The 16,608-nt window shown below is 34.3% G+C and overlaps 1 protein-coding gene across 15 annotated transcripts in view; it reads left to right on the top strand.

Annotated features, from left to right (window-relative positions):
* LOC128203299 (rootletin-like) overlaps positions 1 to 16,608 on the top strand; it is a 91,386-nt gene that overhangs the window by 28,578 nt on the left and 46,200 nt on the right. For 10 of the 15 annotated variants that reach the window (XM_052904648.1, XM_052904645.1, XM_052904644.1 and 7 more), the window contains 2 exons: positions 13,871 to 13,978; positions 15,784 to 15,972. In XM_052904648.1, the coding sequence (XP_052760608.1) occupies positions 13,871 to 13,978; positions 15,784 to 15,972 (297 nt within the window). Of the gene's footprint in view, positions 1 to 2,631; positions 2,914 to 9,947; positions 10,215 to 13,870; positions 13,979 to 15,783; positions 15,973 to 16,608 lie in introns of those variants that run through there. The other 5 variants (XM_052904650.1, XM_052904651.1, XM_052904653.1 and 2 more) reach the window with 3 other exon arrangements.

Below are 16,608 nucleotides of genomic sequence, written 5' to 3'. Positions count from 1 at the left end.
TGCCAGAAATTTATGACCGTATGAATTATTCAGTTATTTGGCAGTGTCCTTGGTGTTATGTATCCATTTGTACTTATTTCAAAACCTGGAAAACATATCATATAAATTCTGTTCTATTTTTGACAAGTAACTGCAAAACAGTTGTTTAGTGCATTTTTTGCACGATCTATCATGCTAGTCATATTTGAGCAGGATGACATTCAACCTTCCAGGGAGAAGTTACGCCAAAAATGATTTTATAATCATGAATAATCTAGTTATAATCGTTTAGCTGCCTAATCAATGTTTCACAGAAGCTTGCAAAGTCACCCTTGTGATCAGAGTAGATTTGTCACCCGTTGTCAAATGTCGCATATTCATGGAGCAGATAGCCATGTTTACATTTGATAGCTAAACACTATTAAGTGCTTCGTTGAATTTTCGTGTATCTCTAAAATTGATTTTTCATGTACTCTTTTCTGAAATTGATAGATAAAATCAGATATTTTTGTTCCAGTTAATCTAAGGTTGGCACCTTCAAGGCGTTTAGTCTGTGCATTGTTCAAGTTTTATATTTCCATTTTACTGATTGTGCATGCTGAATATGCTAATGTAACTGTTCAATAAGAAAGAGTTACTTCCCTTGCATTAATGTAAAAGAACAATTTGAAACATTTCAAAATCATTTCTATATTCCAACGATGATCCTTTTTAATTTGAAAAAAAGATTTCCATATTGTGAAATACTATAAATGACTGTTTTTATTTTCGTAAAAAAATCTTTAAAAAGCGAGAGAAAGAAAATGAAAATGCATTGAACTGGTTGTTACCTTTCAAAATGCTTTAAATTTACAGTTTGTCATAAAAAGTTTAATATCAGAAATTATTGATTGTCAGAAATGAATAAATATTGGCCGAAGATCTGCTAGCATATTGCTTTAGTGGGTTTTTATCACAATTCATGGTCACTTAGTGATACGAAGGTCTGATATTGATGGGTCGTGATCGGTACTTTCAAAGGCAAACATCGCTCTTCACAGTTACCTAGTATACGTACATAGGGTCGTAAAATAACTGTGATAACAATTCAACGATTCGAGTGACATTTTAAGGTCTCATGCTTAAGTTCAATAAGTGTACGTAAGCAGTTAGAGTACATTATATAAAAGAGTTGTTCCATGTTGTAAATTTTTTCCTCTTCTGTCCAGAATTTTATGCTTTTGAAATTAACAAAGAATATTCTTTTAAACATGATTTATATTTTTTGCTGTTTGCACTAGGAAGTGACTTTAAACCGCATTAAATCAGATTTGTTTGATTTATAAATTCAGCTATATAGTCGTAAATGGCCTTCCTCTGAAAAAAGACTTGAGTAAATGGAAATGTTTTACAAATTTTAATGGATCACCATTTTTTAAAAGTACATTTCTTATTTTACTGAATGGTAACATGGCACAGAATGACTTGATTTGAGATTTTATTTCTGATCATTTTATTCTGATTTTTTCCCCTGCTGATTTAAATGTAATTTTATCATGAAACAATAAGTGATATCGTTCAGTTGTGCTGCATTTGTGAATGTGATTGATTTCAATTCTAGTATTGGCAGAGAGAATCTTGTAAATTAGAAATAGATGCATGTTACTGCTTACACAAGACCACACTATTGCGTAAAATCGTGCAAACGAGAGGGATTAATATAATGTTGTTATAACTTGTTTCACAATCGTTGTAAAATAAATATGTTTAAGCTAATCTTGTTAAAAAATGAATAATGATTGCAGCTTTATTAAAAAGTTACCAAGTTCCCTTAACTGATATTTCAAACATTAACCTTTGATCCAACTATCGAAATGCTGTCACTGATGTCCCATTCTAAATCTAAGTAAGACAAGATCCAGGAATATTATTTCTTTTGGCAGAAGATCCATTAAAAGAAAGCTACTAGAAATTTGACACTAGATCATCCAAAAAACGATTTTCATGCATTTTAATGATCAAAAAGACTTTTGTGTTTACAAGTTCATTAAATTTCTAAATAGAATATGAATGAATGGTTTTATGTACAATGTTTAACCTACATTCTAACCATTTCTTTGGCATTCTGTCTTTTGAATGCTGAAAAAAATGCCATACAAGCATTACAAGACTGAGCAAATGTTTAATTCCGAAATGAAACTGAGTTACTCTGCTTTCTTTTCATGTTTTGTGTATTTTACAAAAACACAAAATGCTGAAAACTCCCCTGGGTGTCAATAAATGCTGATCATTTAGTATTGTTGCTAGGAACATTAAATTCAATTTGTGTATTTTGCATCATATTTCAAAAGAGCGTTATTTACCAATTTCAATTGATTTCACATAACGGTTGCTTAACAATCTATAGTTGCTCCTAAACGTGTTTAAAAATTAATATATTCAATTCATAAACATTTGGAAGACATACGCTGGATTAAATCTACATGAAAGTTCCACTCTCAAGCTATTGTTTTGTGCATAAAACTCCAGTATTATTATAGTAATCACTTTAAACTATATATGTATACTTCTATTGTTCCAAATTAGCAGTGCCTGATCGTATTACATTTTGACTTTTTGATCTTCGGTGTTTTAATTTGCGGGATTAGCAGTCTTGGCAAAGGCTCCGGGGAGGATAAGTTGCAGTTTTGACATTTTCTTTTAGTTTGGACAAAAAGATTGTGTTTTGAGATGGTTTTTGCTGTATTATAATACATTAATTAAAAAACCGAAAAAGTTCAAGGCTTACAAATTTGTACGGATTTTCTTGATCGAATAGTTGAAAGATTTTGTTTTAAAAGGACATAAAAGTTAAGTCATTTTGGAAAACTTTACGTAAAGTAAGGTATCAGGATGTCACATCGACACAGCTTCCAAACAGCGAGGACCTTCAGCCGACGTGTTCCCCTCTCTGAGGTGAGGCTCTGATTTTTGTTATTTAATGATAGCTGAAGTTTTTCATTTATTTTTTTTTGGGGGGGGGGGGGGGTTACCTTTTGTATTTATTTTAACATCAGTAAATATTATACTCATACTAATAATATTGAACAAGTTTTTCATCTTCTTGATTTTTCTTATGTATGTACTGGGCATCTTTTTAGAGACCCAGTTAATTGTAGTGCATCCAAGCAAGGTGTTAAATTATATATAGTCGAAACTCACTATGTCAGACTCTTTTATCTCGATGTTCTGGTTTTGTTAAACATTTTGGTGTTTTGTTTTGTTTTCTTTTACTCATTTTGTATTTTGGTTATATGGAATGTTCGTTACCTCCCTAGGTCCCAACAACATGACATAGCGAGTTTTGACTGTATTGTAAATTGTATATACTAGTTTTAAATTTTTATGCTTGTTTGTGATGAAAGCTTATTTTATAATCATGCTTGAGTCTGGTTCCTCGGGAAGAAAACAGCACTGGTTTCCATTTTGAGAGGCCATGAGAATTTTTAGTACCCATAGTTGGAATAGAATCTACGACCATTTATGGGCCTCCTAGATACAAGTGATCAATTAATATCAGCTAAATTGATGGAACAAGTCTTAAACGAACAAGATTCTTAATCACAATGGGTTCTTTTAAACATTAAAATTTAGGAGATTAATTATTTGTTTCTTTAACATAAAGTTTACATAAGTGCAGCTTTATTGAAAGGAAATATATTGGGGTGGATTTTAAAACTTGACCCTTAACATTTCATGTTAAATCACTAATTGGTTTTCTCTTCTGCTTATTGATTCAATCTGTAAGTTCTATAGAAGTAAATTCCATGGTCTTAAATGAACTCATTGTTCTGTTCAAATAGAAATTTAGTTTTTGATTAATAAGCATGAAATTGAGCTGGGTCAATGAATTTGTGAGCATTTGCCTGTACTATTGTTACAATAATTGTTTGTTCAAATTCGAGACAGAAATAGGACCCATATATTCATTAATATCTTGAGTTTAAGTTCATGGTTGATTAGGTCAGAGAATGCATTGCAATCTGGTCTCACATGGCTCTCCTTGCTCATGGTAGATTAGGTCACAGAACCCATTGCAATCTGGTCTCACATGGCTCTCCTTGCTCATGGTAGATTAGGTCACAGAACCCATTGCAATCTGGTCTCACATGGCTCTCCTTACTCATGGTTGATTAGGTCACAGAACCCATTGCAATCTGGTCTCACTTGGCTTTCCTTGCGCATGGTAGATTAGGTCACAGAACCCATTGCAATCTGGTCTCACTTGGCTTTCCTTACTCATGGTAGATTAGGTCACAGAACCCATTGCAATCTGGTCTCACTTGGCTTTCCTTGCTCATGGTTGATTAGGTCACAGAACCCATTGCAATCTGGTCTCACTTGGCTTTCCTTACTCATGGTAGATTAGGTCACAGAACCCATTGCAATCTGGTCTCACTTGGCTTTCCTTACTCATGGTAGATTAGGTCACAGAACCCATTGCAATCTGGTCTCACTTGGCTTTCCTTACTCATGGTTGATTAGGTCACAGAACCCATTGCAATCTGGTCTCACTTGGCTTTCCTTACTCATGGTAGATTAGGTCACAGAACCCATTGCAATCTGGTCTCACTTGGCTTTCCTTACTCATGGTAGATTAGGTCACAGAACCCATTGCAATCTGGTCTCACTTGGCTTTCCTTACTCATGGTTGATTAGGTCACAGAACCCATTGCAATCTGGTCTCACATGGCTTTCCTTACTCATGGTTGATTAGGTCACAGAACCCATTGCAATCTGGTCTCACTTGGCTTTCCTTGCTCATGGTAGATTAGGTCACAGAACCCATTGCAATCTGGTCTCACTTGGCTTTCCTTGCTCATGGTTGATTAGGTCACAGAACCCATTGCAATCTGGTCTCACTTGGCTTTCCTTACTCATGGTTGATTAGGTCACAGAACCCATTGCAATCTGGTCTCACTTGGTTTTCCTTGCGCATGGTAGATTAGGTCACAGAACCCATTGCAATCTGGTCTCACTTGGCTCTCCTTGCTCATGGTTGATTAGGTCACAGAACCCATTGCAATCTGGTCTCACATGGCTCTCCTTGCTCATGGTAGATTAGGTCACAGAACCCATTGCAATCTGGTCTCACTTGGCTTTCCTAGCTCATGGTTGATTAGGTCACAGAACCCATTGCAATCTGGTCTCACTTGGCTTTCCTTACTCATGGTAGATTAGGTCACAGAACCCATTGCAATCTGGTCTCACTTGGCTTTCCTTGCTCATGGTTGATTAGGTCACAGAACCCATTGCAATCTGGTCTCACTTGGCTTTCCTTACTCATGGTAGATTAGGTCACAGAACCCATTGCAATCTGGTCTCACTTGGCTTTCCTTACTCATGGTTGATTAGGTCACAGAACCCATTGCAATCTGGTCTCACATGGCTCTCCTTGCTCATGGTAGATTAGGTCACAGAACCCATTGCAATCTGGTCTCACTTGGCTTTCCTAGCTCATGGTTGATTAGGTCACAGAACCCATTGCAATCTGGTCTCACATGGCTCTCCTTACTCATGGTTGATTAGGTCACAGAACCCATTGCAATCTGGTCTCACTTGGCTCTCCTTGCTCATGGTAGATTAGGTCACAGAACCCATTGCAATCTGGTCTCACTTGGCTTTCCTTACTCATGGTAGATTAGGTCACAGAACCCATTGCAATCTGGTCTCACTTGGCTTTCCTTGCTCATGGTTGATTAGGTCACAGAACCCATTGCAATCTGGTCTCACTTGGCTTTCCTAGCTCATGGTAGATTAGGTCACAGAACCCATTGCAATCTGGTCTCACTTGGCTTTCCTTACTCATGGTTGATAAAATTTTGGTATGCATTGCAATCTGGTCTCACTTGGCTTTCCTTACTCATGGTTGATAAAATTTTGGTATGCATTGCAATCTGGTCTCACTTGGCTTTCCTTACTCATGGTTGATAAAATTTCGGTATGCATTGCAATCTGGTCTCACTTGGCTTTCCTTACTCATGGTTGATAAAATTTCGGTATGCATTGCAATCTGGTCTCTGGTTTGAGCTACTCTAACTACCCTGAAATAGCATAAGGCCCAGTAATAGGTTCAGATGGGCCCTGGTTAGAGCTTCCCTAACTATCCAATAGTAGCATAGGGCCCGGTTATAGGTTAAGTGGGGTACTGGTTCGAGCTACACTAACTATCTAGTATGACATAGGGCACAGTAAGAGCTGGAGTGGAAACCTAGTAAGAGCTTCCCTAACTATCCCGTATAAGCATAGGGCCCTGTTAAAGGTTTAGTGGGGGCACTGGTAAGAGCTACCTTTACTATCCAGATTTAGCATATAAGGCCCAGTTAGAGGTTAAGTGGGGCCCTGGTTAGAGCTTCCCTACTTATCCAGTATTTGCATAGGGCCCAGTGAGATGTTGAGTGAGGCCCAGGTTTGAGCTTGTCTTGGTTCTTTGGCATGTGCCACTGACACACAGGCTTAAAGTCCCTCTCAAAAAATAGTTGGTTTTACTACGAGTGTTGAGGCACTAGCTCAAACCTGTAACACTTGGTGGTAGTCTAGAGTTTTACCACTAGAGCATGAAGGCTCCTTAAGTTGTCGAAGCTGTGGAAGTTGGATCCACCTCTTTTGACTACTCTCAAAGATGTCCAATCACAAACCTGTATAGTAATGGACAAGGTACATTGATCTATTAGTCTCATGGTATGAAATATTCATCTCCGTTAACCAACTAGAAATAATTGCCTGTAAAAACTAGTGTTGATTCTTTTGTGTTCAAACCATTAGTAATTATATGGTCAGTTGTGAAAGTGAAAATTAATTGGCTTTAAAGGTTTATATCAGTCTCTTTACTTCAAAAGCCTTCAGAATGAGGGAACACAATCAAATACTTCTTTAATTTAGAAACGGAGAGACCTCTGATCGCACTGTTGACCAGAATATTGTGAGTTGGATGAAACCAGATTTTGAATTTGATAAATAAAAATGTACAATATGTATTATATTCCTAATGCTTTGAAAAGTTGCCATTTTGACATAACTTTTGGTGTGTTTAAGCTCATTTATTACCGTCATTAAGGTAATGATTGAATGAGTGATTATACAATTAGCAGCATTATAGAGTCTTTTGTTGGCATGTAATTGGGTTCTTATTGGGTATTGATAATTGATACCCTTGTAATGACCTAAATGGTGATGCTGTATTGTGGAGTTGGTGTTTTGTTTCACGGAAATCTTGTGAGCATTGAGTGCTACTTTTTCAGGAGTGTTATTTAGGATAAAGTATTGTAAAGCATATTTAAGGGCAGTGTTTTATTTCATATTATATTCTTTTTGGCATCGGATTGCATTAAGACTATTTTTTCTCCGTTGCAGTAAGACACTAACATTGTAATGTTATTGGACGTGGAAGAGGATTTTTAATGTGACTGATAATTTTGCAAAACCTTTCTTTGTTGTTTATTGAAAAAATTCACACAGAAAAAGTTGGAGAGAAATTATCAAATGTTTAAGTATGAAAAGGCTTAGCTATGGTGTCAAAATTAATATTATATTTGGCAATTTTTGATAGATCTAGTATGATAAAAAGCAGTGTTTACTTTATAAACAAATATTTATATTTCATATTGATTTTCAGTTTTATGCTCTTCAAATGACAATTGAATATTAATGTATTATGAGCTTAAACAAGGAAAATTTTGGCTACCAAAATTTCAAATAACGTCAAGTACTAATGTCGAGTTTTCCCTATCTATACAATAGATTATTGAATGCGGATTTTAATGGGATTTTGAAGGGGACTTCTTTCAAGTATACATTTATTCTGGAGATAGTGAAGCTTGTTATAGATATTTGACCTTTTTCCGTATCAGTAAGAGGTATTTATGTTCTGGCATATAACAAATACTTATAACCGCCACCTTAAAATATAGTCTTTTGAGTCACTGACTATATACCTTTGAATTGTCTCCCTTGACCTTAGGCTAATTCTATACAATTAACATTCATTGTTGAGGATCATTTTTTAAGTTTGGTAAACAGTTATATGTGATCCCCACCGTATACCTTTGAATTGTCTCCCTTGACCTTAGGCTAATTTTATATAATTAACTTTCATTGTTGAGTATCATTTTTTAAGTTTGGTAAACAGTTATATGTGATCCCCACTATATACCTTTGATTTGTCTCCCTTGACCTTAAGCTAATTTTATACAATTAAAATTCTTTGTTGAGTATCATTTTTTAAGTTTGGTAAACAGTTACAGTCATGTGATCTGCTCTTGTCATTTCAAGTACTAGGGGTTACTTCCCTTGCAATGATGGGAGAGGTCTTTATATATTAATTAAATAAGCTGTATGTTAATTAATGCTTCAAATTTCATAAACAATTCTCAATTTTCTTAGGTTTTTATGAAGAAATCTGCAATCTTTCGAACGGCCGGGATCATAGAGATAGATATGGATCTAGCATTATCTGAAATATAATAAAACACCTTACGAACAAATACGACATATTGTCCACATCTAAGAACATTAATGTTTTATTAGCCTCATTAACAGCAATAAGGTGCTAAATGGCCGCAAATATTGATCATTGATAGGTGTTTATTTCATGTTCTCCTATGTTAATCTGGGGGCTATTGTCTTAAGGATCGGAGCTATATGACAGCCATTTATGGTTAATATCTTGAGGTGTCTTGCAATTCGAATAGGCCTACTGTCCAAAAACAATTGACTTTGAATGGCTGAGTATTTGTTAGATGCTGATAAACTTTGCTCCATTTGATTTTAAGGTTGGTCTGGAGTCTTAGACTATTTGAAATTACTTGTAAACATATTGAGTTAGTCTGAGTTTTAGAGTCATAGAGAATTGAGTTATTAATTTTTAATAAACTAAGTGCTGAATATGGACTTTAAACCTGGATACATGATTCTTAACTTTAATGATTTTTATTCATAAGTTATTAATACATAAGGACCTTTAATATTTGTTTGAAATGGTTTAGGATAATTATGCCATTTTTTTGGTCTGTAAATTTTATGTTTCATGTGTAACTGAGATTTTATAACTTGTGTCTGATAAAAATGGGAAATTTTACAAAATAATTAAATACTCGTCAGTACAAAGTGAAGCCATTTATAATTGTAATCATTCTTTGGAAGACTAATTGTTTGTGCACAGTGGAAATAAGCCACTTTTTCAGCAGAATATTTATTTTAAGGTTAGCCCAGTTTGATTTAAACATTATATTGAACAATGCATGAAAGTTTTTGCCGACTTACAATTCCAGTTTTATATTTATCACATAGTTATGTTGCTTGCTTTTAATATTAATAACAATTTGTGAAATACAACATTTCCGATCAAATTTGGTGATTGGTATTGATTAAAGAAATTTCATTTTGTTTACTGTAGAACTATTTTGTAATTTCCTGTAATGCTAGGTTCTGCTGCATTGAAGGATTTTTTTCTTTCAATCAATTTTTTTGCCAAGTTTTATCAAAATGAAAGGTGAACATTTTTTGTCATTATTGGAGTATAATTTTTCCTGAATACATAAGAAAGCGGAAAAAAAAATGTTTGTTGTTTTTTCCAAAGCTTTAGACTTGATTGTGTCCAGAAACGAGAACACTTGGAGATACTTTTTGTAAAAGTATTGTACAAGAAGTGAAATATTCATTTTTGTTCTCAGTGCTCATCATGTCTTCTATAGGACTATAATAATTCAGTTCTTGCAAAGAAGGTGTATTCATAGACTTTTAAGGTGGTTGGAGGTTCACAGGAGAAACAATTCACTTAGAAAGTTAAACAACAGTTTAACATCCAGGACTGAAAAACAACCAAAGAAGACTTGAATTTAAACATAGGTTTATAATGTACAGAGAGTCATTCAAATACTCTTGACCAAATTAATCAAGTTAAATGTACAAAATACAGTCAGAACTAAAAAAACACACAAAAAATAAGCGACTAAGGAGTTATTATTCAATACTGAATTAAAGAGAAGTAGGGAGTAAAGTGTGTGATCATGGATAAGCATATAGTAGATACTCTGGAAGACTCTGCTATTGAACTGCGTGACAGCGATCTCATGGCCTCGCTAAGGTCCCCCGACCTCTCCATGCTTACGTCCCCACGGTCTGGTGACCATTCATCCCCCCGTTCCCCTCGGTCAAGGGGCAGATCCCTGGAAGGGGTGCTGGGGGCCCCTGAAGATGACCGCCCACCATCTGGACTGGTGAGACAGAGAGTGGACAATGTTAGTGTCGACGCATGCTTTATGTTTGGGCCTAAAAAAAAATTGTTTGGTTAGGGTTATATACTTTTCAAAAATAGGATTTTTTTTTTATTTGATTTTTTTTATTAGGCTTTATATATAAGAATGTTATTTTCATCATTGGCGAATGGTGTTAAAGTTATCTTCTGTATAAGCATTTAAGGTTTTAAACTACATATTAAAAAGCAATTATTTTTTTTCATTTATTTTCAAGCTGACTATAAAAACGGTAGGGTCGGCGCCTATTCCGTAGGTAGGGTCGGGTAACCTGAATCAAATGTATTTTCTTTTAGGCCTTGCTTAATACGTTCTGTTTTGGTAATTCTGTTGTATGCATTCTACTAATATCTGTCCATTGTCTTTATGGAACATGTCAGTCATTAGTTTTGTTCTAAATTAATTTGTAAAAGTTTTATCATAAAATATATTGCATTTAGCAGTTATTAATAAATCTTGTGAGTATTTTTAATTTAACAAGAATGCTTTTGCTCTGCAACATAGGAAGCACATAAATTGAACTTTACAATTGGTGTGCAATGTTACTTTGGTTATAAAAGGGGTTTAGCCAGGTTTTATAAAGGGCAGGATTCTGCAAAAAAGGGACAGGGTGCTAAAGGAGAAAAGGACAATGAAATTGAAAGAACATGTTAGGAATTTTACTCAGGTAATATTAGGTTTCAACCGAGTGTATGTCAAGTATCTTTAATCATATTTGAAGGTTTAATAACAAAATAAAGTATGATTATCTTAAGCATGATAATCTTAAGCATTTAATTCTAAGAAGGGTGAACATGCTGGTCTCTATGAGGGTGCTACCAAAAAAGGCAGAGCGTAGTAGCCTTGTGAAACTCTTAAGCTACATAACCCCATAATGGTGTTAATTACTGTCTATTTCTTTTTTGAAAACTATCAATGGAATCATGAACAAATGAGGAATGAAAGTTTCATGTGGGCTACATATTTACGAAGAATGATCCGTTCACATTAAAACAGCATTTTTTGTCTGAAATTATTAAACCTAGTATATATTTCCTAGCTTTAGACATACTAAAAGCACTTGAATCATCAGCATATCTCATTTAAGAGGGTTAGGGGTACTTGGTCTAGTTGTCCCATTCGCGTAGAGCTGATGGCAAATTACCATAATAATCTAGTTTGAGATTGAAGTTTAATTCACAAAGAAAACATTGGTGTGCAGAGTTCATTGAGAGCTGTGGGTTGATAGACAGACAAACAGAAGATGTTTACTGAATGAGGTGTAAAAGTTAGATTATAATTTTCATGGTGAATTATCGCCAGCTCTAGTTGCTACCCTTCTAATATTTTTTGTTCAATCCTTATCTCAAGTTTTATATTTACGTTTGGAGTGCATGAGTTAAGCCACTGTTTTATCTGTTTGATGTAAACTCTGCGGGTTTTTTGGCTCTTGTAGAGTTTAGAAATGTTCTTGTCAGCAAAATGTCCAATTATATGAGTTTTTTAAAATTCTTAGAGTGATCAGTTTGGTGAGTGTAGGTCTGACTTAGTCTTTGAAATCTGTCTTTGCTTCTGGGCTTATCAGTAATTTTATTTTACTGATTTAAAAAAGAAGGCTGAACTGAAAAGTGTTAGTATTCTTGTGCGAACTGGTTCAGTAACCAGGATGAATTTAACTTTAAATTGATCAATGTTTTACTCGCAGCTTTACTTAAATTAAGCCAAATTCATGAACCAATGCCCTTCATTCAGTAAGGGTGTTTGGGCTAAGTTTGAACTTCGGTACTCAACTTACTGTGAATGTACTATGATAGAACAGAGATTCAACAGAACAGTTTACTAAATTAAATGTTAAGCTAAACTGAGTAAATGTTAGCCAGAGCTGAACTTGTGGCCGGTGTATTGGCTATGAGAAGTCATTTTTTTTTTTTTTTAAATATGAATGTATTTTTACCTAAGTTTTATTGCCCAACTTTTCCTCAATTAATAACTCTCAGTGTATACAGGACTGTTTGCATCTGTCTTTTCATGGATTGATTGAATTTAAATTGTATGTTTGTAGCTTATAGAGTGATTAAGAGATTTGCAGATATAAAGTTTACTTTATTGATTTCCGCGATCCATTTTGCATTCTTTTCGAGTTGGTTACACAGATTGTATAATCTATAGTTTTGATAAGGTTGAAAAAATAGAGATATATTTCGGAGTCATCTTTGATCCACTCGAGAATTCAATATTTTGAACCTCTCTTTCTGAAACATGTTCTTTTACTATAATTCTTGTAAAGTTTCAGTAACAGTGTCACCCTTTTGATAAGCTTTTGACTATCGCAAGAAATGATCATTTTCAGTGAACTTCCTTTTTGAGGTCAAGAAACATTTAAGTGGAAAACAATATCATGTTTGGCCTTCTTTTGAGGTCTGTCATTTAAGCTTATGCCACAGACTTCAGATATCACCAGCTATTAAGAGAACATATATGTCCGGGTCTTTTGTGGGACTTCGAAACAGAGGTTTGATTTTGGTTTATATTTGACATTTTTGTATCATGAAATATCCATCTTAGAGATTAGAAATTTTCTTCATTTTAAAGAACTTAGTAAGTTTGTTTTAAAAAGTCATAAGTTATGTTGTTAAAGAAAGTAGTTAGTTATTGTTTTAGAAAGTCATAAGTTACTTTGTCTCAGAAAGTCACAAGATTTGACAAAAAATTGAATTTTAACATTTTCAAATTGGCTGGTTTTCCCAGGAATATTTAAGTAGTTTTTATAAGTAATAACAGCTTTTTCCACAAATATTTACAAGCGCTGTGAGAAATTGCGGCTACATTAACAAGTTTTGTGTAAATATTTGTGGCGTTTACTTACCTTCACATTCACATTATTACTTGACAATACATCGGGACATACCGCTGAACAAACACTCCATTTGAGTACTCTTTCAATTAAATTGTGGATGAACTACAGACTGGCCTCTAGTGGCCTGAACTTGGTAAGAAGCAAGACTATTTTGAATTTTTATGCAGGGGTTACTTCCCTTTCACATTTTTCAGATATTTTCTATGGCAGATAACTGACAACGAAACTGAAAGATTTGTAGGAGTTATGCTCCTTGGTGGTAAAATGATGAAAATCAGTCATTATTAGCTTTTTTATTCTATGTTTCTGACTTTCTCAAAAGTTTCAGATCACATGACTTGTATCATGATCAGGTTTTGATTTATTACATCCCTTTGATTATTTTACGTTCCTTCAGTTTTTTTCTCCTACATGTTAAATCAATTAAACGGAAAAAGGTAGAAGTTTGGAATAATTTTTTTAGTGACAATTTGAAGGAAGTTTAGGCATGAGTCAAAGTTTCTTTATTGACATTTGAATTGTGTTTAAATTTCATTTCTTATATAAATTAATTGTTATTACCTCCCTTTATCAGCTTATACTTCTTGTTCAATGTTGATTTAACAGAACAATGCTTTTCCAATGTTTGGAAAAAAAGTCCAGAGGAGCAACATCAATATATCATTACACAATACCCTGCTTTGTTGTGTGTACAAGTTTGCAGAGTTATTCATACTATACATTAGTACAAAACTCTGATGAAGAAGTTTGACGCCTTAAGGATTATTTCTCTGTATCTCCTCAGTACATGGAGAACATAAGTCGAGTCTCGTCTTCCTCTCGCACATATCAGCTGCGTGCACGCTGGTCGTACAATAAAGACGGAGAAAATGATGAATCAAGGGAATCTACTGTGAGTTACTCTGTAACCATTTCATGACGGTTGGAGTTATTTTCCTTGAACATATGAATGCTACATTTTTGAAAATCATGAAGTAATTGCATCAAAATGTAGAAAAATGGGAAATTATGATCAGGAATGAAATGGTTATAAAGTATCTAGAGTCATAGCTCATAATGTATATTTTCTAATGCTTCCTAGAACAGTCATCAACTCTTAGTCTCAAGACATATTTCAAGTCCATTGCTTTTTATGATATGCATTTTTGCAAAAATGAGGCTGACTTAGTAATATAGTTTTGTTTTGCATTTTCTGGAGTCCTTAGTGAAACATGTTTTGGCTTTTAATATTTTTAGTAACTCTTAGCCCGTCATTGGTGCCCTTGTCTTTGCTGTTGCCTTGAGCGGCGTTGTGTTTAAAAAAATTGTAAAAGTTATAAATATGATATTAAGAACATGTGTTCACATATTATGATTAATTTATATACATTATTTATTATGTATGCACTCTGTCTTAAATATTAGTTAAGTTATTGCCCCTTAGTCAACTACAAAAAGCTGTCAAGCACTGGCATTAGCTGAATGCTGTTGGTCGACATTTTTAAATAGAATTCAAAAACAATATTATGCTTGCTCAACAGTTTTTATATATTTTGTCATTTCTGTTGTAATTGTTTATATAGACCGAAACTTGGCAAGATTACAAAGTGATAAAACAAATTTATTATCGCCTTTGACTCAGTCAACAAATGCTCACAATAGTTTACATATTTAAATACCAATGCCACAAATATCTGCAAAAAACACAGCATATTTACTCAAAGTTGGATGCCAAAAATGTTATTTAAGAAGGTATAAATATTAGAACATATTGTAGAATGCTTATAGTTGGGGTTTTAAAAGCTTTGCTTTGTAGCATTTTCAGTATATATATTAAGTAAATTATTCTTTGTACAAATAATATTTAGCGATACATAAAAATTGATAGATACCTCTTGATATTTTTGAGTCCTCATGATAAATTTAATGAAGATTGTTGTGTGGTGATAGTTGTACATGTTTATCATCTTTTGCCGTAGACGTAGAATTTCACATTTGTGTTGGGTGTCTTAAAATGTTCAAGATAGTTTCCTAATAGTTTAAACTAATAAATAAGAATATTTAAAGCAGCCTGTAGATATGTTAGGATTGCTTTTTTGTTTCAGAACTTTATTTTAATTATTGTCCATCAATTTATTTTGCAATTTTCCTTTTATGTCGTCTTAAAACTTTATAGCCTGAGTTACTTATAGCGCAGGAATCAATTATAAGCTACACTTTAGAAAAGGGGGACAATTCTTTTAAATAGTTATTGAAAAGTGAATCTCCATTGTAAGAATTCAAATTCTGTCTGCATATCATCACCATCGTCAGCTTCAGAAGAGAGATACAAACAAAAAATATTTCAGCTCTGCCAGGGAACTGGAAACACCACAAACATGCACATGCTATTTGATTTGAAAAAAATGGAACTAAAAAAAGTTTGATGTGTGAAGCTGTTGATTCCTTCTTCATTATCCACTAGTCACTTGTAACCACGGCCTTCCAGGTGGCCCCGCAGTGTTGAGTGAATGAGGGGATTTTACCCGGGCTTGGCTGGACTTAAAGTCAAAGTCCCCGCTATTCCCCAGACCTGGGAGGGCCGTGGTTACAATTGACTGGTGCATTATTTCGACATAGCTTGAACTCTTTCAGTCTTTACAAGGTCACCAACAAAGCTGCGACATTGAATACAAAGTATACACCACAAACTGATAAAACAATGTCTTTTCTTTGTAGCTTGAGCAGTCGCTACGAGGAGACTCTGGTGCTGAAGGAGGAGACGGAGCATCACGCCCCTTGCTGCAACAGAACATCGACCTGCGACGCAAACTAGAGGAGGAACACTCGAGCTACAAGCGTAAACTGCAGGCGTACCAGGACGGACAGGCGCGTCAGGCCCAACTCGTGCAGAAACTGCAGGCCAAGGTACATGTCAATAGGAATATGATATCATATGAGTTATATAAGACATTATTAGAAAACTTTATAAAAACTTGATATTTTAAGGGTGTCTCTTTTTCCAAGACACAATTGAGTGTCTTTATCATTGATGGCATTGGTGTGTCTTGCAAAAGAACTTCAGTGTTGGCCATTAGATTTAAATTTTCACATGATTTATCCAGATGTTTACAAGGGATGTTCCTGGACTTTTTTGCATTTGATAGATTAGGAACTGATTGAGGAAGCCAGTCCATGTAATCTGTCTTTGCTTTTGGAAAATCATTTTTTGAAATCATTTCTACAAGGAAATATTGATTTTGAGAGAAAACTGATTGACTTGGATCATGTTATTACTGTGTGTGTGTAACAGGGGTTGTTACTAACATAACTTTTTATCAAAAATTAACCTTTTTGCATTGTCTATCATACTATAGACTGGTTTTCTATTATGCGGAATGCATTTCTGCTAGGCCTGGCATTTTTACATGTAACATAATCCTTTTCAAGTTTTTGGTCATAAATGCAGAACAATAGCTTAGTCTGGATTTTAAATGCTTCTAATCAGATTTTGTTTAAAGTGAATTTGGTGTAAGATTACTGAAATCTAATAAATTGTAATCA

The sequence above is a fragment of the Mya arenaria genome, chromosome 9, assembly GCF_026914265.1.
Source record: "Mya arenaria isolate MELC-2E11 chromosome 9, ASM2691426v1".
Classification (NCBI taxonomy): domain Eukaryota; kingdom Metazoa; phylum Mollusca; class Bivalvia; order Myida; family Myidae; genus Mya; species Mya arenaria.
Note: the sequence above shows the minus strand (reverse complement) of the source record. Positions and strands in the feature narration are given on the sequence as shown.